General features: G+C 41.7%; 1 protein-coding gene across 1 annotated transcript in view; it reads right to left on the bottom strand.

Annotated features, from left to right (window-relative positions):
* Window positions 1–27,356, bottom strand: part of TRPC5 (transient receptor potential cation channel subfamily C member 5) — a 119,883-nt gene that overhangs the window by 33,972 nt on the left and 58,555 nt on the right. Inside the window, exons 3-5 of the mRNA XM_031675283.2 lie at window positions 7,525–7,861; window positions 6,021–6,160; window positions 756–1,078 (exon numbers count right to left, since the gene is read on the bottom strand). Coding sequence (XP_031531143.2) covers window positions 756–1,078; window positions 6,021–6,160; window positions 7,525–7,861 — 800 coding nt within the window. The remainder of the gene's footprint in view (window positions 1–755; window positions 1,079–6,020; window positions 6,161–7,524; window positions 7,862–27,356) is intronic.

Here is a 27,356-nt window from a genome sequence, read left to right as displayed (position 1 = left end):
AAGCATTCCACCCTGCTGGAAAGAGTCCCGTGGCTCTTTCCTTTCAGTTTCCTCTTTGTTTCACTCCTATCAATATTTGCTTTATTCATTTTATTTCTTAATAGCTGTTTAAAATTTTCTACCTTTCTGCCTCTCCCCATTCCCTTGTTAATTAACCTAATGTTTTTTATTAGCATCTGTGAGATCCCAAAGGGAAAGCTGAGACAGTCAATTGGCTGAGGCTTCTGGAACTGTCCCTAGATTTTATAGCAGTGAGGTTATATGGAGTACCCATGTGAAAGGGGCCCTTTAACCACAACATTTACCATGATGTGGGTAATAGGCATATTCAGTGAGTGAACTTCCTAGTCATCACAGAGCCAGTCCTACATGGCTTGTATACAAGCATCAGCTGCTTCATCTGTGGTGCTCTACTTGGCATTCATAGCGGGAGACAGACAGCCCCTCTTTTCAGGGTAAACTTTTTCAAATGAGGAATTATTTGCCCCCTTCCCATTAATTCCATTAAAAATGTGAGATGTTATCAAAATCGTTTAGAACTAACTCTTTAGATAAGTTCCCGGGAGGCCATTTGTATTTGTCTCTTTCCTCCCTCACCTATCTCTACTTCCTCTCCTAGTCACATGTAGCAAGGGTTGATCTATAAGTGAGCTCTGCATGCATTGTCAAGGGGCAGTGACAAAGCTGTGGGCTGAAAATAGGACAAAGAAGGAGAAAGCGTGCAAAAGGCAGAAGAGGAGAGGGGGGAGTCTTACGTGGAGAAGGCATTGTTCTGTTTCTCACATCGGATCCCTTTGCAGTTGTTTGGCTCATCGATTGCTCTGGTCTCGTAATAAAAGTAAAGCTGGTTCAATCCATTGGCAAAAGCCAGCAGTACCAGGCAGTAGATAAAGAGGAATTTGAGGATATCAAGCAACATGCGCCCCAAAGAGATCTGCAGAGGCCCTAAGTGGGAGTTGGCTGTGAACAGGGATATGAGACGCAACGAACTTAAAATGTTGGATATCGCGAAGAGAGCTTCTGCGATGAGAGTCGGGTGCCACATTTCCCATTCTTCCCTTGGACGAGAACCATTATACTGAAAGAAACAACGAGTGCACAAGATGAGAGGTACAGTGAGCATTTAGAAAACTTTCCCCTCTTTCCTCCCTTTTGCACCCAAATAAAGCCACTAGAACAGGCATCAAGCACTCATTTATACAAGAGGACCCTGTCCCCGTGATTGGCACTATGTCTTTTTTTCTCACCCTATCAATACATAATGCTAATAAATCTCTTCTTCCCACTCCCACCCAAATATATATTCAGCATGTATATGTAGAAAAATGAATTTCGGAGCAATCATCTGGAGCAACCACCTGTGGTTTATCAACAGACATTTTCTAGCTGTGAGTTTACCAGATTGTTGGGGAGTATCACTGAAACAGAGCCGCTGGTGTGCCCAAGGTAGTGAGGCCAAATTACTCTTTTCCCTAATGAGATTTCAAATCCGATTTACCCCCACCCCAATCCCTCATTTCATTCTGAGCACCATAGACAACAACTTGTAGTTACTGAAGGTCAAGGGATAGGTTCAGCCTCTTCAGTGTACTGTGTTCACCTTGACTTCCCTGCTGACTGCAGTTTGGGGCTGATTGAGCACCCTTAGAGGGTCATTACTCAGCGTTTTTCGCTGACACTGTTTTCTCCCATACTATTACAAATGGCATGTCAGCCTTCCAGGTAGTGAAGTTAGGGCTGTCCACATGGTGGTATCTGGATGTATTTTATTATTCCTTTGACAGCCCTGTAAGTCTGAATGTCCCTCTAGTGCAGATGAAGAACCAGAGGGTCAAAGTGAAAGAGCCAGTATTTCTGGGGTTGGCTGCCTATTTCTCAGTCTGTCCTAAACTTTCATCTCCTGGAACACTGGAGGTCTCCTTGTGGAAAGAGGGCTTCGTTGGGAAACCTGAGCTCCAATTTGGGTTTTGTCCCTGAAAACTGCCTCTCTCTCTCTCAATTTTACCATGGAATGAGGATAATATCTACTCCTACCCCTGCACATGTTTGTGATTATGTGCCCATATGTGAAAGTCTGTGTACTCCATAAGGGGAGATGTTATAGAAATACAAGAAATTGCTTTTTACCTTCCCCAAGAAAGAAGTAGATTTTGCCTGGAATTCAGTCTGAAGCATATTGCCTTGAGCTCTCATCTAAATATCACAATTTCTCAGGACTAAATGTAAACAACTTTCCTGAGAAAATGTTGCACCAGGGGCCAGATTATACTGTTAGCATTTCTAAAATGTGCTTCGGTTCCAACAACTGAGGAAACTGGTAGTGTTAAAATTGTTTGTGTATATCCAATATTCTTCACTGTCAGAGGAGTTTGGAGAAAACTTGCCACATTTGTGCTTCTGTTTCAGATAGACTCGAGGTGGCCAATTGGTTTTACATACTCTTGGCCAAATCTTGTATCTCTCCATTTTTCTTTCCAAAGAAAACATGTGCTACATCGTTGTGAGGGGTGGCTATTGCTATGCCTGTTTTAACAAGTGAAGGGACTGACATCCAGAGAGGCAGAGTGAGTTGCTTAAGATCAAACAGCACGTTGGTGGCAGAGCTTGGACTAAAACTCAGATCTCTAAACATTCAGCTTAGCAATATTTCTATTAAATGTTACTTCTATGATAGTTGTTACAACAGCACTTATGTTGGAGAGGCCTTTACAGGTTTTGAGGTCTGTGTGAGATGAAGACTCTTTGCTGATAACAAAACAGACCTATGTTTTAAAACTAGGCATTATTAGTTGAAGCATGCATAGCTCTTAATCTAGGGGTTTCTCTCCACAGCCACAACTGTAACCACAGGGAAGTCTGCTGCCCATGGAATGGTAAGTCTGGATTTACAGAACAATCAAAAGTGTGAAAGATGATTCTTGTGGCAAATCTATGCTTTACATATATATTTTTAGAGAAAGGTAATATAGAATAGGATAGCGGGGAATAAACTTGGAGTTTATTTAGCATAGAGGTCAGCAAACTTTTTATGTCAAGGGCCAGAGAGTACATATTTTTTGCTTTGTGGGCTACATGGTCCCTGTTGCAACTACTCAAATCTTTCCTTATAGAACTAACAGGCAATACGTATATAAATGGATGTGGCAATGGCCCAAATTTGGCCTGCAGACCATAATTTGCTGACCCATGATAGAACACAAGTGGTTTTCAAATTGTGTTCTTTGAAGTCTGAGGATTTAGTTGAAGTATCTGGTGGCCACTGTGGAAACCAAGGAGGAGGCCAGGAAGATTCATTCCTCAATCTAAATTCAGTTCTTTTAGCTCCTTAATATAGTGCATTCTGCCTAAGTTTTAACTTCAAGATGTGGTTCCATGGAAAAAAATGAAATGCTTGAAATCCATTGATCTAGGCCACTCTTATTTTTCAGAGGCAGTGTCTAAGGCTCAGAGAAGTAGAAGGATGGCTTATGGTAATCTAGCTCATAAATGTCAGAATAGGGATTAAATTTAGGTCTCCTGATTCTTGAGTTAGTGATATTGGGAGGCAGGTGATTTTTCTTATATTTTTTGAGCTGGAATGCAGCTTGAAAATTGGCCTTCATGCCTTTCAAAGAGGAGTGAATTGCATTCTGGCAACTCGAAAGCAACATCTGAAGAGGGTTGGCCAAAGGTGGGGACTCAATAGTAATAACGTTGGGGTGGGTTGTGTCTTCATCCTAGTACTGGCTGAAGAAAGGACCGCAGCTTAGTGGGGATCAAACTTCAGATTTAATCTGTACATATGGAGTAAGGTGGTGGTGGGGTAAATCTAGGTGGCGCTATCCTAGAAGACAAAAGGACAATTATTCTCCATTTGTGGGGTTATCCTGGGGGTACTGAGGGCCAATCTTATGAGCGTTTGTTCCTTTTGATGTGTGCCTTTTCCTTCCTGTTGCTATAGGTCACGTAAAGTGGAGAATATACACTGTTGACTAGTTTTTCACTAATAAAAGATCTTCTTAAGGCCAGCTTATGCCACATGCCTCTGTCTTGCCTAAGTACAATGGTGATCCAAAATTTTTCAAGGGGCCTGGGGGCCAGCTCTGTGTCTTTACCTCATAGAGGTTGGCTGAGCCTACTTGGAGGAGTTCATTTCAGACTGGCGTGCCTCTGGGGAGAAGTGAACCAAACTGCCTAGTGACAATTTCTCATTGCAAGTCTAGTCTGCGTGCAGCAGTTTTGTAAATTCCCCCCCCCCTTTTTTGAGAAGGACTTCTTGGCAAATGTCTTTTTTGAGTTAAGTGTTTGTCAGTTGAGGGGCATTTACTCAGCTTACTAGAGCTGATTTATCCTTACATTCTGTAGGGGGAAGTGTCTAGTCCTTGGAAGCCTTGCCAGTGAAGTTGGGCAGGTTATGTGATTAACTAATGTTGGGCATCTGTTGACACATTTTCACATCCCCAAGGATTAATCTGGTCATTTATTCTAAACTTTCCTGTTTAAGCAAAACCCACCAATTTCTAGAATGATAATTTATTATCACTCCAGTATATAAATATCACTTCCAAATGAATAACTTTTTTTTTTTAAAGGCAAACAGTATTAGTCAGCAGAGTGCCAGGATGACATGGATTTCATCCAGGCACATTAACCAGAGTTTCAAACATTTTCCTTACCAGCTTTTTCTTGTAAGGAAGTTGTAAGTATGTGTTAAACGATCACCACAAGTATAAGCATACTCTCAGGCTTCTTTCAAAAATGTTTCATGACTGCATCCAGTATTCGTGCTCCATATAACTAACTGCCAAGGTCTTAAAATTCATGCAATGTGCATATCAGAGATATAAAAAGAAACTAAATTGTTGGCAAGTTGGGGGACAGCCATATTCCCATTTCTAAAACTCCTTAATGTGGGATTTAGTGCCAAAAAGCATGACTGACTAGACAGTCTTGGAGACTGAATTGTCAGCCTTTCCTCATGCTGGAGGAGTTCAATTCAGGGTAAAAGGGGCACAGCCATTCCATGACCTGATGAGCAGCAAACCTGACCCAGGAGCTTATGACTATGTGACTACCCAGTGTGAAGTATTGGACATAAAGTTACTTTTCAGGATAATTCAGGCTATACATTATGTAGGAAAAGCATCAAGGTGGTGTGTGTGTGTGTGTGTGTGTGTACTATTTAGATTGGTAGAGAGACATAGGTTGGGTGATAGTCAAAAAGCTGGATTCATAACAGCTTGATGACCATCCTGGTTGTGGAAGTGATGAGGGAGGAAGAGACAATTAAAGATCTATGTCTTCTGCAGTGAAGTTTCCAGGGTTCTGTTACCTGTCACATAAAGAACACTTGAGGGAAGTGTGAATATTCAGTTTTGAAAAGAGACAACTCAGTGGGTTAGTGAGAGATGACTTCATATCAGAAGCACTTTATGGAGAAGGAACAGCCTTGTTCTGTTTGACCCCACAGGGAAGAAGAATTACTAATGGATGTGTCACAGGGAGAATAATATTAGAAAAATACAAAGTAGCACTTTTTAATGAAGTGACATGAGTTGGGAGAGTTTTAGAAATTCAGTGAATTTCCTGTCTCTGCTCTATGCAAGCATCAGTGGGCCATCTTCTTGGCAAGGATATTGTAGGGAGGATTTAAACACTGACTGGATGTGTGGGTGGCTTGAAGACCCTTTTACTCTCAGAGTTTTAAAAGCTAAAAACTCATTTGCAAATTGCTCCATTTTCCACTTTAAAATTTTTTTTCACTTTTTATTTAAATAGAGATACTGGGGATTGAACCCAGGACCTCATGCATGCTAAGCACTGCACTCTACCACAGAGCTATATCCTCTCCCTTCCATTCTTCACTTTCTTTGGTTAAGTGGACTCTGCTTACAAACCATTGAAAGAACGTCTGTTTATTCTTTCCCACATGGATTCGATGGTCATTAGCACTTTTCCCCTAAACTCTTCATGCTCCCAGTGCTAAAGCTTAATGTAATCAAAATCATTATTTAATAAAAATGGTGAACATTCCAAGTTACCTTGACATAGGCCACAATCTTCAAGGAAATAGTTGCCAGGTAGAGTGAGTTCATTGCAAAATCCATCAGATTCCACCAATCATGGATGTATTCAGTAAATCCACCATCCCACATTTCCTTAATCTCCCCCCAAATGAAACCTGAAGAATGGAGACAAAAGGTTTATTTCTTCCCAGGCTCAGAATAGTCATCATAGTAAGACCCCCCCCACAAGGAAGAAAGATGAAATCAATAAATGAGTTGGACTCGGAGGGGTGAAGCCCCTAGAGACAGTAATCACTTCTTTCTTTCTATCTCACCTCCTTGTCTTGAACTCACCAAACCTGATAGGCTTTACCTAAAGATGCCTATAGGTTATATTTTTCTGGATACTGCTCACTTTTAACACTGTTACTATAGTTACTGGAATACTGTTGTAATTTAGGGAGCCTGATTCAACCCTCTTTCCATTTTAGAGTAAGGGTAATTTAAACAAGTTAATTAAGTCAATATTATCCCAAAGTCCTTAGTTTCTACTATGTGCTAGAGGGAAAAGTTCTCAATGAGTTTTGAGGTGAGCAAGCTGGCTGTGGTCCAAATTACTGGATGTTAGAACTGAAGCTAGGCAATGAGGCCCAGAATAATTTAGAATCCTCTTTTCTCCTTTTTCCACTGTGTGTGTGGATTTCATGGAATTCTGACTGATGACCTAGATGTTTCTTTAGCCTTGAAATGTGGAAAGAAGTACATGGCATGGCTGCAGTCTAAGTTAGTACATCTCAGATTTTAACATACATGTGAATCACCTGGGGATCATGTAAAAATGCAGATTCTGATTCCGTTGACCCAGGGTGAGACTGGAGATTCTGCATGTATAACAAGTTTCCAGGTGATACTGACGTTGCTGGTTTGGGGACCACAATTTGAGCAGCAAGGACTTGGAGGATGGCAGTGCATTGGAGGGTCCAGTGCCATCACATTAATCTTGGAGACTTCTGGTAAGGCTGTTTTTACCCTGAATGGTGTGAATTTCCCCAGTTCCCCTCCTGGTTGTGAAATCAGTATTCAAATAGGCTGTGGACCCGGAAGAAGCACTGGGATTGTGTGGAGTAACTGTGAGAAAGCAGCAGATCCAAGTCCTCTCCACCCAACCCCAGGGATGGGGACAAAGACCTTGATTGGACTGATCAGCACTTGTCCTGCCCAGCTTACCCGAGGCCTGTCCTTACCAACACTTAGCTTTCCCTCTAAACCAACTGACACACAACTTCCTTGTCCTTGACGATGTTAGGTTAGTAGAAACAAGCCCTGGGTGCACTGCCAATCTAGCTGTGAACCCTGCAATACTGAGTGACCAGTGCCTGGGGAGGAAGGAACCATATTTATGACACTCCTAACAAAGGACTACCCCATGCACAGAGGGAAGATGCCCTAGTTCAGGTCCAGTCCAATTGCCTATTCCAGCAGTTTCTTTAGACAGGACTGGCAGGAAGTCTGGCCATAGCTCGTGGTCCCTTTGACTCACCGAGAACCCAAGGCAATATCATCCACTCTACGACAGTGGGGGGAGGCCCCTGTACATGGAGGTCTGTCCTGACGATGTGCTGAGAAGCCAGGAGGAGCATGAAGAGGAAGGTCAGATACGATGCTGTGTGGCAGATAAACTTGATAAAGGGTTTCTTGATGAACAGCCCGAGGTTGCTCCTGGGTGAGATCAGATAAGCTATAGACAGCATGGGAAACAGGAACCCAATGGTCATGCAGGTCAGAAGCTTAACCACCCAGTGTTTCCGCCGCCATCCAGGGAAGCCGTCGTACCACAGAGTGGCCAGCAACTGTTGGCAATTGGGCTGGGCAACAAACTGGGAAAAGAAGAGAACAAGTCAGGTGTCTGTGAAGTCCAAGAGGAAGTCTCCATTCATAATAGGGCTCCTAGTTTACAGCCAGCTGTATGGCCAATCCCCAGAGGAGGTCTGAAGGCCAGGTTTCCATGAATGGGTCTAACCCCAGAGACAGCTCTGCATGCCAAGCCAGGTGACTCGATCTTCCTTAGGGTTGATTACTTGTTTCATACCTTAAACAAAAATCACTCTGGCTTGTGCTTTGGCATGCCCCCTCACCCCCCTCCCATCATGTGACAGATGGTTCCCCAAACCTGCCTCTGCATCATCCAGGGAACATTAAAAAAAAATCCTGATTCCCAGGTGACACCACAGACTGACTAAATGAGCCTCCCTGGGAAGTAGAGCCTGGGCAGCTGTTTTACAAAGTTCTCCTGGGAATTTACATGCCTCTTAGCAGAGAATCGTAGGGACGTTTCATTTCAAATTGATTCACTTTTACTCATTCCTCTAGCTTACATGAGGTCATCAACCAGTGTATACTTGGGGCAAACACAAACTGGCAGCGAATAAGCTCATGCCTGTGGCTGTGGTCTGGAATGGAAATGAAGTCCTTTTTGGATGTTTTCTTCTTTCCCTTCTGGTTCTGAGCATCTCTTGGTTGGCTACCAAAGGATCAGGTTGCTACCTTGCCACCTATTTAACACCCTCTCTAGTCTAGGCATGCAAAGAAGGAAAGACTATTTGGGGGCCAATATTATAAGATGGTATCTAACACAGCTGGGATTCTACTTAAAGGCGATCTACAAAGTGTCAGCGATTGATAGTTAAGTGATCACCAGCACTGCAAGTCACCCTCCAGCTGCTACTTCCTGGTAAGCCACTCAACAGGGAGCTCGACTGTCAGCCATGATTTTAAATATTGCCTCTATTTGATTACTCCAGCTTCCCATGGGAAAGGTTAAACAGCTGTACCATGTAGCTTCCTAGGACAAACGAAATGAAATTCTTCCATCATTTACCTAACACTCAAGGTAAACTAGCCCAATTTTACTGTCAGTGTATGTGAAGGTCACTAGCTTCCCACCAGAACCAATCTTTACTTCCTTGAGCACATGGCTGAACTACATCTCCCAGTCTCCCTTGCAGAGAGGTGTGGCCACATGACCAAGTTCTCAATAACTGAATGTGAGGAGAAGTGATGAGTGGCAACTCTAGGCCTGGCCTACATAAATCCCCCGTGTGTGCTCCTCCATGTTCTTTCCTCCCTCTGCCTGACTGGGATGTGGTAACTTGGGATGGCCTAGGGGCTTCTGTCTGTCCAAGTCTCTCAGTGACCATGTGGAGAACAACTGTCTTGCTGACCAAGAATACCTGTCTTGGACAGTGATGTGACTGAGATAATTCTATTGTGTTTGAGCCATTATCCATTTTGGGGTCTAGCCTACTCCAAAACAGTTTACTATTATGAAATGACAGGAAAAAAAAAGCTCTAAAGTCTTTTTATCATATGATCTCATTTCTCCAAAGATGTTCATGATCCTCCTTATGTCCTCACATCTCCTTTTCACACATTCACACACAAAAAGGCAAAATCCTATATAATCCCTTTCTACTCTTCATGGCATTATAGCCCATGGCAAAAGCTGGGATGAAAAGGTCTTAGAAAACAGTAAAGAAAAATAGAAGGGTAAAGCAAAATATTTAGATGCCATGGGGAATGCCCTGGAAGCACACAGTCTAGTGAGGGAGACAGATCTAGAAAAAGACAGTTATGAAACAGTATGGTAAGGGCATGGAAATGGATAGGAAAACAAGGCATAATGAGAGCACAAAGGTAGGGCAAATCTGGACTGCTCAGCAAAGGCTTCCTGGAAGAGGCAGTATCTGAGTGGAGCATCAAAGAATGTGTAGAAGCCAGCTAGATGTAGGGAAGGCGCAGGGAAGGGGCTAAACAACCAAAGCAGAGTGGGTGACATGACTAAAGGCATATAGATGTGAACAAGAGCATGGCTTGTATGAGGAGCTAGAGCAGTTCGAGGTGGCTGCAGCTTGAACTTCAAAGCTGAGAATGGCAAGAGATGAGGCTGGAGAGGTAGCAAGGGTTACAGATCAAAATGATAGTCTTTGGCCATTATAAATAGTATGACTCATTTTAAGAGCAATGGGAAGCCATCGATGATATGTTTATGTATGTGAGTGTGTGTTTGAGTGTGTGTGTGTGTTTAGAGCAGCAGAGTAGCTAAGCCAATAGGCACTTGAGCTAGATTGCATTGGTTTCTCTGTTCTTCAATGTCTTCATCCAAAGAATGGACTTAATAACAGCATCTACCATATAGGATTCATGTGAGGATTAAGATCAGCTACTCCATATGAAGCACTTAGAACTCTGTCTAGCACATAGTAAGGGCTCATTAAATCTTAGTTGCATATGTCGTTATGCATGTGACAGAATCAGATTTGGACATTCTGATTGAGTGGAAAATGGGTTGGGGGCAGAGAGTTGGCAAAACTAGAGGCAGGAAGACCAGTTGGAAAGTTGTTGTCAATCTTGTACAAAATGATTGTGACTTAACTAAGGTAATGGCAGTGGAAGCAAAGAGATATGCTCAGATTCAAAATGTGGTGAGGAGGTGGAATTGGCTGGATGTGGTGATGGACGGGAAGTGAAGAGGTGAGAGAGTAAAAGGGAGGGAGGCTTCTTTTTTGGGTGGATTGGTGAGCAGTAGTACCATTAACTGAGAGTGGGAAGATTGAAGCTGGAACAGGTTTATGGAGATGCAGGCACTTTTATACCTGCTGAGTTAGATTGTGGGGTAGCTAAATGGAGATATCCAGACTGAAGTACTGATGTTACACATCAGGGGCCAGCAAACTTTTTCTGTAAAGGGCTAGATAGTAAATATTTGGGACTTCGTAGACCGTATCGTCCCTGTTGCAATGACTCAACTCAGCTGTTTCAGCACAAACTCAGCAACAGATAGTATGTAAATGAACGGATGTAGCTGCTGCCAGAACGAGATATTTGGACCACTTTGCAATGGTCTTTATGATCTCCTAGGACTTCCCCTTGTGTATCCCCAATAACTCTGACCCAAGAAATTACTCTTCCCTAGAGCAAAATGCAGATGTGAAACTTCTTTTAACAGTGGATATGACCATCCAGCCTTTATTTTCAATGTCTCTGCTCTGATTTTTCTTTTGGCTTAAGATGCTCATTTTAAAGTTGGACAGGTTTTTATTTTCTATTTTTATATCTGACAAGAGTAGTATAGGGTGGTGTGCGTTCTGGCAGAACAAACTGCAATTAGAATATTATAAAACAAACGTGTCTTAAGCCACAGCGTATTATCTAATCCAAAAACATCTGTGACCTTTGAAAGCACACTCCTAACTCCTGCTTGAATATTGAAATTCAAATTTGTCAGGTTATTTAATCAGTCCCTAGTTGATTTCAAGAATGCCTCAGAGGGATTGCAGGAAAAAACAGCTGTGTGTATGTGTTGTATGCTCAATTGTGCTAAAGGCCAAACTGTAAAGAGCCTAAAGCATAGTTTTTAATTTTGATGAAGTCCATTTTATATTTTCTTTTGTTGCTTGTGCTGTTGCTGCCATATCTAAGAAACCATCATTCAGTCTAAGGTCACAAAGATTTATGTTTTTGTCTCTGAGTTTGATAGCTTTACCTCTTATAATTAGGTCTTTGAGCCATTTTGAATTAATTTTTGCATATTGTGTGAGGAAGGGTTCCAACTTCATTTATTTGCATGTAGATATTCACTTGTGCCAGCACCATTTTTTGGAAAGGCTACTATTTTCCTATTAAATAGTTTTGGCATCCTTGTTGAAAATCAACTCACCATAAATATAAGGGTTTATTTTTGGATTCTAAATTTGATTCCATTTGTCAATGTCTATCCTTATGCCAGTACCACACTGTCTTGATTCCAGTAGTTCTGTAGTAAGTTTTGAAATTGAAAAGCATGAATCTTCTAAATTCATTGTTCTTTTTCAAAATTGTTTCAGTTATTCTGCTTCCATTGCATTTCATACCAGTTTTATGATCTTCTTGTCAATTTATGCAAAAAACCGAACCTGAGTTTTTAATAGGGATTACATTGAACCTGTAGAACAATTTGGCGAGTTTTGCCATCTTAACAGTATTAAGTCTTCCAATTCATAAGCTTGCAATGTTTTTCCATTCTTAAGGTCTTCTTTAGTTTCGTTCAACAGTGTTTTATACTTTTCAGTGTTCGAGTCTTATACTTCTTTTGCTAAATTTATTCATTAATATTTTATTCTTTTTAATGCTTTTGTGAATGGAATTATTTTCTTAATTTCATTTTGGGGTTGTTCATCCCTAGTGTATAGAAACACAACTCATTTATTAGCCATAATAGTTTTTTGTTGATTCCTTATAATTTTCTATATACAAGAACATGTCATTAGTGAGTAAAGATGGCTTTACTTCCTCTCTACAAACTAGATGCTTTTTATTTCTTTTTCTTACCTAATTGATATGGCTAGAATCTCCAGTACAATGATGAATACAAGTGGTAAGGGTGGACATCCTTGTCTTTTTTCTTGATTTTAGGGGGAAAGTTTTCAGTCATTTTCCATTAAGTGTGGTATTAGCTATGGGTTGTTTATAGATGGATTTCATTAGGTTGAAGAAGTTCTACTACCAGTTTTCTGAGTGTTTTTTATGATGAAAGGGTGTTGGATTTTGTCAAATACTTTTTCTGTGTCAATTAGGATGATCATGTGTTTTTAACCCTTCCTTCTATTGTAATGTATTACATTGATTGATTTTATTATGTTGAACCACTCTTACATTCCAGCTATGAATTCATGGTGTATATATAATCTTTTTTTAAAAAATTGCTGTAATCAGATTGCTTTTTGTCAAGTTTGTTGTTTGCCTCAACTCTTATCCACTACCTCAGGCAGCCTTGATGTTAAGCAATTGCTGCTGATTTTTTCAACAAATACCCCTAGGGAAAGGTCTGTTGGTCCTGAGTCAGATCACACAAAGGCAAGCCCTGTGAATGGAACTTTTCTAAAGAGTAGCCAGACAGGCCATACAATGACAATTCTTTGGGGATGGGTCTTTTTTGGGGAGCTCCAAACTCAGCCTTTCTCCCCTCCAGTGGCTGCCAAGCTGCTCCTTTTCACAGTTACTGGGGTTTCAAAACTGTTAGTTTTCAAGGTTACTGAGGAGCTGGATAAAGGGAGATATAATAGGGCAAGTTAAAATACCACAAAACTTGCTGTTCTTGCTAAGATTCAGCAGTTTTTCTTGAATGTATGCTCCCGTGTTGCAAGTCTTTGGTTAAATTCCAGAACTGTGAAAAAGTTGACTTTGAAAAATTTTCCAATGTCTTGTTGCTTTTTGAAGGAGTGGATTTTCAGAAGTTTTAACTCCACCATTCTAGAAATGCTTTCCCTCATGAATTTTTAACTTTCATGGGAAGCAATGATGTAGTTGTATGTGAGTTAGTGCAAACGACAGAGTCCTTCCCCAATTCCCTACTTAGGGGGCTTCAAAGAAACAAAATTTGGGCCTTTTAAGAGTTTCTCAAAAGCCAGAAGACTGGGTGTTGCCCAGGGACTAGGAGCATGTCTTAGTCTCATTTATCTTCCCAATATTTTGCTAAATGTCTGGCACAAAGTAAACACTGAATAAATGCTTGTTGGATGAGTGATTGAGAACCTTGGTGGAACACTATCTTTCCAAAGTCTTCTTTACTTAGTGTATGTAGAGGGTGAAGTCTGGTAGCTAAAGCAAGTCTCTTAGGAGTTGCAACTAGGAACTATTCTTAACATAGTCAGATTAACTACCATATATTGAACTCCTATAGGGTGCCAGACACTGTCCCAGATTTTCACATGGATCAGCTCACAGTAACCCTAAAGGCAGATATTAGTATTATACCCATTTTACAGATGATGAGACTGAGCCCAAGCTCACATTCTTGGTAAGTGGTGGAGCCAGGACTGGAGCCCTAGCTTAACTGACCATAGACTAAACTGTTAAACACTGCACTCTGTCCATCCATGAATGGTATGATCTGAGGCCTTCAGAAAGCTGAATTTCCCAGTATCATCCCCTTTGGCCTTGCCATAGTGATTGAAATGCCCACATCATTTATCACTTTGGGTTAAGGCCTTGAAGGTATATTCATGTTTGTAGGAAGCGATAATATACTAAACTAGAAACTACCCTTAACAGTTTAAAGTAAGTATCTCAAATTAGCCAGTTATCGAGCAAAAGGGACCTACCTGCCAACAAGGCCCAGAAATGATGGGGCTCTCCCTGGGTCTGGGCTCCTGAGTGGCAGCTAGGAAAGGGGGAAGGAGTGATACATAGCTCAGGACATGGCGGGGGACACCGAAGATCTCAGCTTGCTGGTTTAGCCCCAGGACAGATATGATTAGGACCCACCTTTTCAATCTATCTAACTCTTCTTCATATACCTGCTAGGGCCGTCACTGTAGTTTTTTTTTTTTCCTCTGTGACGCTTCATTTCTCCAATGCTCCCAGGCAAGGGCTGAAAATCAGTTTTTTCCTTACTGCCTAGGACTTTTGGAAAAGCCTGCCTTTTTTCTCTTTGACACAAAGCTGCATTTTAAATAGAGGGGTGCAATAGCTCTTTGCCCCCTCCCTTCCCCACCCAAAGAATAATTCTTGAGAGGAATGATGTCAGGTTCCACTGGAAAGAGCTCATCCCTCCCCTAGACAACTAGCAAAACCGCTTTGATTTCACCTCTGCAGAGCTCTGACTTCACTCATTCAGTGCGGAGAATTATCTCCCTAGCTCCTCACCAGTCTATTGTGTGCGACTTTTGTTCCTACAGCTGTCTAAATACTCACGTGGCTTTCATGCCCGATTCACATGCTGAACCCAAGGCAGAACAGAAATTGACTTGCTCATTGCCAAGGGGATGCAAGGTCTGCGTGATTCAGTTCAGGCATTTCCACAAGTATCTCTGTACACGTGCTGTGCCTAATTCTCTGTGGTGCATGGGGAGAGGGTCGCAACAAGAGAGACTGATGGTGATTCTGCCTGCGGGATCTCATTGAGAGGCCAGCCAAACTCACGTGAAACAAGTAACAGGACAATAATGTTTGTGTTCAGACACCCGCACAAGCGGTCCAGATGGTGCAAGTGTCAGGTTCCCAGATGGTTGGCGCTCAATAGACCAGGGAAGGCCGCTCTCCTCCAAATTGGGAGATTATTTTGCCAAGTAAGGACATGGGAAAAAAACAATCCACATCCCTTCGATCTCCTGTTACCACCATTTTATGAAAAGAATGACTAAAATCTAGTCATTCAAATTGGATCCATTTAGCATTATGAAAACTCACTACTTTGTTATGAGGCACCACAACTAGGAACTAAGGGCTTTCAGAGATGGGACAAACCAGCAGGCACTTAGAGTCATAAGGAAAGGCTGCAGAGAATTGTTAAATCAGAGAACCTCACTTCCTTTTGGAAGCCTTCCCTGATTGCCCCAGCCAGAGGCAATCCCTTGTTCTTTTTTTTAAATTGAAGTATAGTCAGTTACAATGTGTCAATCTCTGGTGTACAGCATAACGTTTCAGTCATACACATACATACATATATTCGTTTTCACATTTGGCAATCCCTTGTTCTTGAGCCCAGACCACTTTGCTTCTTCCTTGTGGTACTACTTAGAGCCTGCCTCGTGTGACATTTACATGCAGAACCCTTGACTCAGCCTTCTTACGATGGTAAGCTTCTGAAGGAGAGGAACAGTTTTGTATGCTGTGTAACATTTCATATCCCAGAAGGCTTTGCAGGCACTTACTGTATTAAAGTGAGAAAATCCTCTTCTTTGCCTCCCTGATAAAGTTTGGACCTAAATGTTCAACTGCCCAGTGGGCATTTCAAATGCATAACTGAAACGGAACTCTTTTCCCACAAAGTACCCCCAAACACACACACACACACACGTTTTTCTTTTCACCTCACAGTCTGTATTCTCAAAGGCATTTTTCTAGTAGTAGTCATAATAGTCACAGATTAGATGTAAGCAGAACTTCCTATGTTTTGGATACTTTTAAAAGCACTTTATACATACTAAGACCAGGAGGTTGCTACTATATATACACCCATTTTATAGATGAGAAAATTGAGACTCAGAGTGGTTAAATGGTAATAATAACAAAAACAGCAATTGACATCTGAGTGCCTACTGTGTGTCACACACTGTAGTTAGTGCTCAATTAAGAGTCATGAGCTAGGGACAGACTTCTCTGGTTATTGATTGAGTCCCCACTCTGAGGAGGTATTTGAAAATGAGGGTAAGTTCCCTGGTAAGAGCAGAGGATGTGTGTGGGGGTGGGGGTGGGCCCTTGAGAAGTAAGCTAGGCTGAGAGGCAGAGAAAATAGCTAGTAGCAGTGAGCTTTTAGTGGCTCCATTAGGAACAGGCAATGGTCAGAGGAGAAAAGTCTTTCCTGACTCCCACCAACCCCCTTCTCCAGCCCGTGTTCCCTGCCATGGAGGCTGTCAGCAAGGAAAACATTAGATCAGGATCAAACAAGTCAGTCTCACACTGAGACACCTAACTGGTTATTTTCAGATAATTTTAAATCGTTGGGTGTGTACAAAAGTGCAGTAGGTGAGACTGGAAGGAAGGTCACCTTGACATACGCTTAACATTCAGAGATTTGTAAAGCAGTATCGGCCTGTGGTTCTCTGAAGTCGATGGCAGTGAGTTACCTTTGTGTTTCCTAAACAAGATCAGCTGACTTCAAGCTGGGGGATTTACGGCTGTAAACACTTTTTCCTTTAGTTCATTTGGAGGGAAAGAAAATCTGGAAGGTGAGAATGAGCCACTCCCTCCCCCCACCCCAAGGGAGAAATTGCGGCCTGGGAAGAAGATCGAGTTCTTCGCTATGGCAGGATCTGAGATAAAGGTCTTTTCTTGGTAGTTTGAAAAAGTCTACTGATCTTTGAGAACCATCTTTGGCTCCCTCAGTGACTGGCGGCACACTGGAATAGCCCCAACTTTCTTTGCATCACATGTCAGTTCTTCAGAAAATAGTTGTGTATAAAGGTATATTTAAAAAGCCAGCCAGCAGAAACGACCCGAGATAGAAGGAGTTTTGTTGGTTTGTTTTGTAGTTGCCCATCAAGCTGGGCTCCGATGAGGAGAAAAATGCTCAAAAAGGAAATCGGTGGCAACACAAGATTTCCCGGCAGGGAGAGAAATGTTCAAAACACCTTCCTTCCCTCACCATCGCAGGAGCTTGCTGAGCTGTACTTTCAGTAAGTGGTTCCGCTTTTTACCACAGCAGCAGAAATTTGAGATGGAGAAATAGGTTTTGGCAAGGAATTTAGGCCCAGATTCTGATGGGAAAGTAGCCGCTGTATTTTACATGTCGTCTCTGTCTAACACAATTTGATATTCATCTGCTAAGCCACTAATCCAGGGTGAATTTTTTTTCTGCATAAAAGGAGACATTTGCCTGCCCGGGGGTTACTGAGCCATTCTGTACCCAGCTGCGTGTTGTGCTTAGCTGGCCAGCTTGGTTCTTGAGCTGGGCTAGCAAGATCAAGGACAACACAGGTGCAGACTCACAAAATAAGTCAGCTGGCAATCATACTTCTAATTTCAAACTAGAGCTGAGCTTCACTCATTTGAACTAAATGGAGGAAGGTGACGCTAGATGCTGAAAGCTCTGTTTTAGAACAAATATTTTAAAAATATATAATCTTCTACTTGCAAGTATATACAGCAATCAGAATTAGCTAAATGGGGTTTCCTGGCAGATGCTGTAATTCTCCTGTGTTGAAGGTAATAGGCTCTGAAAGCATCCAGTGCTGCGGCATTAAGTCCAATGCAATGGCTTATTCCTGCCATGAGATGTCAGTAGAGGGTAGTGGGAGCTCACATCCTACCCAAAGAGAGGGAAGTCTAAGAAGGGGAGCCTATATTGGAAAACTTCTAACCAAGGAGGAATCAAGTGACCTAGCATGTCAGGGCAATTGAAGAGGGAAGCCTGCAAACCCACTAAAGCCATATAAGAAGTCAGACAGGGTATGGATAGGTCAGCAGGGAGCTGTGATCCTACTGGTTTAAATCAAGAGGCTGCAAGGAGAAATACCTTGAGGAATAAAAAAATTAAAGCAGAGAGCAATAAACCATTGATCAAGCTAATGACACATGGAACAGAATGGGGGGTGGGGTGGGATGGTGGGACTATAACAGAGAGCCAAAGGGGCAACCAATTCTGATGGCATAAGTCGGTGCCCTGTTGGTGCCAAGCCCAGTGCCAAGAAGATGCTACAGGTCCACAGATCCAGTGTCTGTGTTCCAAAACCCTAGGAGTCAGATGTGTTTTGGAATTCTAAATGTATCAGGTTTTAGAACAGTAATATGCTTTCTGTGCCATATATTAAGTAACAGTCCCAGTGGCGTTTGAGGCAGCACCCATAATTAGGGTTGCCAAATTTATTGAATAAAAATACAAGACGTTCAGTTACACTTAAATTTCAGATAAACAATGAATAATGTTTTAGTATAAGTATGCCCCAAGTATTGTAAGAGGCATACTTATACTAAAACATTATTCATTGTTTATCTTAAGTTTAAATTTAACTAGACGTCCTATATTTTACCTGGCAATACTATTTAATCAAACATATTAATTTATTAATATTTCAGCACTGAAACCTATGAATGCATAGACTCAGTGGAATAAAGACCATACGTTGCCTCGTGTAAATTCATCTCAGGTTTTGCTACCATATAAGTTTTGATAGAAAATGTATTAAACATTTTTTTCTTTTGGCTTTCAGAACTTAGTAGATTTTGGAATTGTGGGCCTATAACTGTTCAATCAATAAAATAAAACAATGGAGAGATCTATGGTGTGAGGTGTTCATGCCTTCAATATATCTAGTTCTTAAGGACCAAGGTCCCTCTTTTTGTTCAGGTCACAAGATGTGGTTAGGTACTGCAGATCCTAAAGGACTAGGGTGAATGGGAGACTAAGTCAGGTATGCCCAAGGAGTTTTCACATTTATAAGAAGGCTTGCTTGGAGGTTTCATGACATGCTATGGGCTGCCTACTTCCTTTCAAATCTTCAGCATGAAATCAGAATAAAGGATGTGGAGGAAACTTAGCCCCGAGCTATAATAAAGAACAAATTTCAAAAATATATATAGTGGACTCTGACTCTGGTTTGGCCTCTGATTTGTGGTGGGACTTGGGGCAAGTCTTTGCATTTGGGTCTTTATCTGTGCATTGGTGGTCCTGTCACCCACCCTGCCTGCCTCCTAGGGCTGCTGTGATAATCAAATGGATGATGGGTGAGAAAGTGCTTTGAAAAATTCTCAATGCCAGACAAATGAAAGATGGTATTCCTTGTACACCTTTGTTAGCTTGACAGTGCAGTGTAGGCTGTGTGCACAAAGATATTTCTAATAAGGTAGAATAGTAGCATGGCCTTTGTAGTCATGCAGACAGGCCTAGGGTTCAAATTCTAGCTCCACCACTTCCTGGCTGGAAGACCTTGGGCAAGTTACTTTTTCTCTCTGGCCCTCAGTCTCCCCATCTGAAAAATGAGATTATAATAGTAATCCATGTCATAGGGTCGTTATGAAGATTAAGAGAGTTAATTTAGTGCCTGGCAACAAGAAAATAAATGTTATTATTATTTTTCATCATGGGTTATTGCGAGAATTAGATGAGGAAGCATGCAATAAATGTTAGCTATTTTCAACATTATGGCTATTTTATTATGGAGAATTGCTGCTTCTTGGATGGATAGTCTTGAAGTAACTGGATCTGTGACTTGACACAGTCCTGGCCTAGACAGTTTACACACATCAGCACTGCTCCCACGATCAGTTCCTCTGTATGTTCTGAGGGTGTGTTCTGTCATGCCAGTTACTGACTTGGAGTTCTGGAAAGGAGACCGATGGTGGAGCCCGCAGGGTTAGGGATGGTGAGGTGGGGAGGGATAGTGCATTGGAGAAGTACATCCAATTGGAGTCAGTACAGTCTTCATTGTATAGTCAGATCCTATAAATAACAAATTCCAGAATGAAAAACTGAATTATTATGCAAGGCACATTTTAGAGGAAGAGAGACGACTTGGTAGATAAAGGAGAGAATTTTTCTTTGAGAAAGATTGGCAAGTCAGGATGGCAGGCAAGATGGCTTTTTAGGGGGCTGGCTGACAAACTAAGGTATCTCAAGGGGTTCTTTAAAGCCAAGATGGAAGATTCCATAAGTATGGTTTTGGCTCAAAGCAAAAAAAGTCTCTCCAAGTGGCTTTCACTAGGTGATTACTTGGGAGCAAGGCCTAGAGAGACCAATGCAGCTTGGCTCCTGTGTGCTTAATGTAACCCAGGAACAGGATGTTCTATGCTTCCCTGCCCTCCCAACCATCCCCCACACTCCTACACCTCCCCTCCCCCCACCTTCTCTCTCTTTCTCTCTCTCTTCATAAGCACATGAAGGAAACTGGGGATCCTTAATGCTTTGAGGACTTTTAAGAAGTCATTTTCCTTCTGCCTTCAGGCAGGACCACTCAAAAACCAGTTCAATTAAGCCAGCAACATTTACTGAGCACCTACTCTGTTCCAGGCTCTATACCAGGTACTTGAACACAGGCATGACTCCAATGGTCAGAATCTCATTCCTGAAGGAAACACCTAAAAAGAAATGACCAGATCATCTCCTTGCCCTCCCTTGAAACCAGGAGACTTTCTTACTGATGACTAAGATGGGAATGTAAACTCACAAAAGAACAAGGTTTGTGTAGCTGAAGGGAGAATAAAATTAGCTGGGATCCTGAGGGAGTAACTATCGCTGCTGAGTATCGAGACTATTGGAGCCTGGTGGCTTGATTTTAAAGAGAGTGGTACCTAACCTGACCCATTTCCTTTCTCCTTCCTTCTAGGGGCCAGCTTGTGGTGGGCTTTTAATAATGACTGATTGGACAGGCTATTATATGCCAGGTACTTTGTATTTATACATTCCTTTAATCCTTAATCCTCACGATGACTGTATGAGGGAGGTATTATTACTGTTTTACAGATGAAGAGACCAAGACACAGAGAGACTAAAGAGCTGGCCTTTAGTCTCTTGAACCCAGGTCTTGAGCCCAGGTCTGTCTGTGTACATCACTGTTGCTCTGACCCGGGGTCATCAAGTTACAGCCTGGAGGTCAAATGCAGTCTGTTACTTGTTTGTGTAAATAAAATTTTATTGGAATATAGTCACGCTCATTTTTCACATTGGCAGAGTTGAATATTACAACAGAGACCTATGACCTATGATGCCTACAATATTTGCAGTCTGGCCCTTTACAGAAAATGTTTGCTGACCTCCATACGACACAGTCTCTGACTCTGGAGTTAGAGCTGACGTCAAATTCTGACTTGGCCATTTATTAACAGTGTGCCCTTAGACAAGTCTTTTTAATTCTCGGTTTCCTCATCTGTAAGTGGGAGTAATAATATTGCCTATCTTCTAGGTTTGTTGTGAGGATTAAATGAGATGCTGTGCAATAAAAGTTCTTAGCACAGTGTCTGGATGCCTTGCCCATAGTAAACTGTGAAAAAAATGATAGCTGGATTATTTGGCATATTAATGACAACAGACAGATGGAAGGCAGCTCTCTGCTACTCACACACCACGAGTGTTCATTTAAATACCAAATAGCTGTATTTGTCTTATTCTTGCTGATTTTCTAGGCCTTTGGAGTGCAGAAGGAAAGACGGAAGTCTAGGGCTGGAGGTAGAGGTGTGGGGATCGGCAGGGCAGTGAACACAGTGGTTTTGGCTTAGAGGGGAGTTGACAGCAGAGGATTTACTCTGGAACAGGTTGTTTAATGCTTTAAGCCGAAATAAGCCTAAACCATATTATATGACCAAAGTGAGGTGAGAGTGTGTGTGTGTGTGTGTGTGTGTGTGTGTGTGTGTGTGTGTAAGAGAGAGAGAGAATGCCCCCAATTCTGTGGATTTTTTTCCCTTGTGTCTTCAAAATCCCTCTCCCTGTGTTACACCTGAATGAACTCTGATTCCATTCTCTGAAAATTTTGAAGTTTTCTCTTTTTTCGTACTTTAAAAATCAACTGTATTGAGGTACAATTTACAATAAAAAGCAACTATTTTAAGTGTACAGATTAATGGCTGTAGTTTAATGAGTTCGTTTTCATCACCCTAAATTGTTCCTTTGTGCTCCTTTATTTTTTTTTTGCAGTTTTCTTAAAGATTCCAGTGTGTGCTCACCTCCCCATTTTCCAAGTTCCTGTAGCAACTATAGAAAAAAATATAGAAAAAGCGACTATGCGATATACTTCCTTGTTCTCAGTTGTGCTTGTTGGTCTCCCTGATTAGACTCTAAACTTCTGTGGGGCAGAGAAGCTTCCATCTGTCGGGTTGAGAAGCAAGGTATCGCTGCTATTAAACGATGAAGGGCTATGTATTTGTTTGTGATGTGTGCCTGTGTGTTCCTGACTAGGGAGGTCCCTGATAGAGAAGGGAGAAAGAATTTCAGAAGCAAGGTCTTTGGGAGACAAATGAAATGTTTTAATGTTTCAGTGTCCTCTTAAGTGACAGAAAAACTAGACAAAAGAATGTGGCCAAAAAAAAAAAAAAGGCAGGGCCCCAGCTGCAGAGCGTTCTGCTGGGCAGCTACATCTCTTACTTAAGTAGATGGAAAAGGGGGTTACCTACAATGTGTTGGAAATTCCTACCATTAGATAGGGAGTGGGTTATGGCACTGCTATTTCTGATAGCCGTCTTTTTCTATTGCCTTCGTGAAGGTCAGCCTTTCACTCCCAAGGTGAATTCCTTCATAAGCAATTTACCCCTTGCAAGTGTCTGAAAGCAGACAGAGGACAGTCATGTTTTGCTGAGGGAGGGAGGGATGAGCTCTCTCTCCCCTCAGGGGAAAACATTTGGCTTCTCCTTCATCTGGCAGTTTTCACTTCTCATAATCTAAATTTGGTTCCTCCCCACCATTATTCAAATAGGATACATATTTCTTGTTACTGATATAAACATCACTCAAGCAAATTCTCCTTTTTCTCACTAGTCTGGATGGAAAGCCTATGGCTCTTGCATCGGGAGTGATTTGAGAGTTGGGCCACAGACAAGTTAAGACATCCTCAGGGAGCAAGTGGATTCTCTCTCAGGCTATCTTAGTTTTTGCATTATATAATTTCCAGTTGATTCCATTTCAGGTGAATATCAAGGCCATATGTGGTCTATACTACCTGGAGTTCCCTGGCAATACTTACTTACCTTAACTGTGGTTGTCCTATAGCTCTCTGAAAAAGTGAGATGATGCAAAACTGTAACCGACAGGCTCAGAATTCCTGGCTTCTCAAAGGTATGGTGGTTGGTTTGGTTTTGTTTTGCTTTTCCCTTTCACTTACAGCTCATATTATTACTCAGTGCATTTCAGTCTATCATAGTAACATTTCTTAAGTATTACACTGCGTAGTCATCATGCTGAATACCGGGGAACCTAGTTTTGGTACTGTTCTTGGGGTTCAGCCTCCAAGCCTTCCATGTTGATGAGATGATTACCTATGCATGTTCAGATCTGTGTTTCAGAATGAGCATTATGTTGGCTGTATGGAAGATGAACTGGCAAAGGGGATGGGAATGAGATGATAGAAGGCTGGAGGTGAGGGGGCGATGATTAAGAATCTATTGTAACTTTCCAGGTGAGAGGTGATAACGGCCTAAATTGGAGCAATGGGAGTTGAAAGGAGGTGATAGTAATGGAGATAATTTGCAGACAGAATTGACAATATTTGGTAATCAATTGCATGAAGAGGTGGAAGGAAGAGGAATTGAGGTTATCTCTGCTAATTAATGGTTTAGGGGAATCAGGAGATCAGGAGGAGGTCTGGGTTTGAGACAGATAGCAGTGAATTCATTTCAGATATGTCCTTGTTTGTCTGCTGTTGAGGGAATTCTCAGGATATGGGAATTTCAGTGCTAATACTGGGAGAATCTTGGGCAAACCAGGATGAGTTGATCACCCTAAATTTAGGATCCGTTGGATTTGAGAAGTCTGTAGGACAGGTGGTTAGGTATGTAGGAGTGGGTGTAGAAAGCACATCGGAGTCAGAGGTGTAGTTTGGAGAGTTGCCTATATAGAGATGACGGCTAAAACCACAGTAGTCGGTGTGAAGATTAAGGGAGAACACAGCATGAGATTATAACTACCTCAAATCCTTTGTGGAATTTTGTATATACATACATATATATCCTTGTGGATATAAATGAATGAATAAAATAATCAACTAAGAGAAAAAAGTGAGTGAGAGAAAGACAGCAGGCCAGAGTTTGAGGCCCACATAGCTGTATAGATTGGCTGTAGAAAGAAAGGCTGAGCTCCAAAAGATTTAAAGGGAACCAGAACAGGTGATGCTTTCATAAAAGTCAAGGAGGAAGAGAATTTCAAAAACGTGAGGGTTACAAAAGGTTAATACTGAGGACAGGTGATTGGCTCTGGTGATTAACATGTCACTGATCACCTACAAGAGAACATTTTCTGAACTAATTTACAAAACAGACAGACTCACAGACATAGAAAACAAACTTATGGTTACCTGGAGGAAAGTGGGTGGGGAGGGATAAAGCGGAAGTTCAAGATTTGCAGATATATACTACTATATATAAAATAGATAAACAACAAGGTCCTACTGCACAGCATACAGAACTATATTCAATACCTTGTATTGGCTTATAATGAAGCAGAATATGAAAAGGAATATATCTATATCTATCTATATCTATATCTATATCACTATGTTGTGCCCTAGAAATTAACACAGGATTGTATACCAACTATATCTCAATTGAAAGAAAGAAAGAAAGAAAGAGGAGAGAACATTTTTTGTGGAGTTAGAGTCTGTGGGGTCCTGAAATTAGATTACAGAAGGCTGATTAAATTGAGAATGGAAGGAAGTATGGGCAGTGAGCATCGATTCATCTTTCTCCTAACAATGAGGGGAAGGGAAAGAGGAGTTTTCTCTGTCAAACATCAACTCAAGAGCCAACTCTTCTTAAGTTTTTCTGAAAGACTGCCATGCCTCCCTTCTCAAAGTTCTTATAGCACCCAGGGGCTACACATACAATGTAGGGAAAAAAAATAGCTGTGTGATATACTTCTTTATTTTCCAGTAGCTTCATTTGGCTTGGTTGGTCTCCCTATTAGACTCTAAGCTTCCTTAGGGCAGAGACAATGGCTTCTGTCTCCCATTGTGCCCACAAGAAAGGCTTTCAAGAATATTTGCTAGTTTTTAGGATGAGAAGGATAGAGCCTCTAGGTCAGATTTTCTTAGTCTCGACACTACTCACATTTTGGGCTGGGTAAGTCTTTGTTCTGGGAGACGGTCCTGTGCATTGTCAGATGTTTAGTATTATCCCTGGCTTATACCTACTAATTGCCAGTGGAACCTCCCTCCTCGCCTCCCATAATTGTGACAACCAAAAGTATTTCCAGATATTGCCAAGTGTCCCCTTGGGGGGATGGGCATAGAATTGACTCAGTTGAAACCCATGGCTCTAAGTGAGCTGGGTGGAGCTTATTTAAGGCCCTTGTACTTCAGCGGGGGCGATCCAAAGCCATCTCCTATTCTGAAACGTGGGTGTCCAGTTCACAGCCTCCAGAAAGAGATGGGTAACCTTCCTTGGTTACTTGCTTTCAGTTCTGAGACCCTTAAACTCATCCTTTTCTCTGTCTCTCCCTGGAGTGAATGAATGGCTAAGTACTCGCACTTAAACACGAAGGACCAAAACAGAGTCAACATACTTCCCTTAAGCTCCTGAATATCAAAGCAAAGCTGGAAAGATATCGAATTACAACAGTAGTTTTTCATGTTTCTGCAACTGTAATGGAAGAATTTATTAGTTTGTTCACAAAGTGCAGCTAGTAGTTAATAATACTTTTCCTTTTCAAAGTATCTTTTGAATATTGTATTTTCACTCTGCCTGTAGCCTCATCCGAGACTGGCCGGAGGTTGGGGAAATCAGAGAAAGAGGGAATGTATAAAATAAAGGAACAGAAGATTTCGGTGCCCAGGCAGAGCAGAGAACCCAGGAGTCCTTGGCTCTCATTCTTTAAGTTAAACCTGAATTTGATCCCTGACACTTTTACATATCATTCCTATTGGGCTTGTGGTTCCAGGAAGAGATTTCTTTGTTATAGTTACAAGGAATGACTAGATATAAGTTTAGCTCAACTGGGGGCGAGGATAAAGAAAACCTGTAACATCTTGCCCTGTTCTATCACCATGTCTCAGGCTTCTGAGGTTCCTTGCTCCTGCCTTCTGAATCTTCCTACTGCTCTGTGGGCGAGTCCAACAGTACCAATCAGTATATTTTAATCAAGTGTCTGATACATACTCTCAAGACACCCAAAAGCGATGTTAGTAAAAAGAATGAGATTGCACAAGGGGCATGTTTGTTTATTGAACTAACCATTTTTCAAGTGTTCTTGGATTTTTGGCCCCGCAACATGAGCCCCATGAGATAGGTATTATTAGTGTCCACCCCAGCTTTTTTTTTTTAGAGAAGGAAATGTGAGGCTCAGTGAGGTCAAATCACATGCTAAGGGTTTATAGCTACAAGGTGACAGAGTTGTAATTCAAACTGATCTCTACAACTCTCAAGCATGTGCTCTTATCCACTCTGCTAATATGATTCATTATCTAGTACACTTTCTCTCCATTTTTTTTCAAGTGGGTTAGCTATTCCATTTTACAGAAGGAACCACTAGGGACCAGAAAGTAGAAATGACTTGCCTAGGATGGTGTGGTAGTGGTGGTGGTGACGGTAACGGTAAAGAGCAGAAGGAGAAGTTAGAAAACCATGTTTTCTTCCTTATACTGTGTGTGTTTTTTCAACCAACCATATTCTTTCTAGTTCAGAAGATAAGACACCTGTCATTCTGGGAAATAATTAACTAGAAAAAGCAGTCTGTCATTAATTGTGTGATACTGACTTTCTGAATTCTGTGGTCCTGACAAATCAAATGACAGAGCCACTTTCTTTCCCAATGGACTTGGAGGTCATTAGCTAGACTTAGCCTGCCAGCAGGTTTTGAGTGGGGAGTACATCGTGTCCCTGTAGGATTTCCAGGGAGATTGAGGAGACTAAAAAATATACACACTTTGACCAGGGAATTTGACTAGAGAGTCTAGCTGCCACAAAAAATTTGCTGTATCATTACTAAGTTGCTTCTGAGACAGTTTGAGGAGGGGTATGAGGAGAGATGCAGAAGAAATTGGCACTTTTCAAGATTTAATTGAGTGATGATTGAAAGTCCTGCACAACCCTGGGGGCTTCTTGGTCTTGAAGCAGGTTGGTTTCCTATTCTCAACTGGACTGCCCCTATACCCCTGTGTAATGAATTTCCTCCCATCACTGGATCGAGGTGAATAATCAGAGGGATGGGGCTAGTCTCTTGCTTCCAAGAGACTAAATTTTACTTTTGCTTGATATATACAG

This window comes from Vicugna pacos, chromosome X, assembly GCF_048564905.1.
Source record: "Vicugna pacos chromosome X, VicPac4, whole genome shotgun sequence".
In the NCBI taxonomy this organism is placed as follows: domain Eukaryota; kingdom Metazoa; phylum Chordata; class Mammalia; order Artiodactyla; family Camelidae; genus Vicugna; species Vicugna pacos.
The sequence above is the reverse complement of the archived record's forward strand: the minus strand, read 5'-3'. Positions and strand labels throughout refer to the sequence as shown.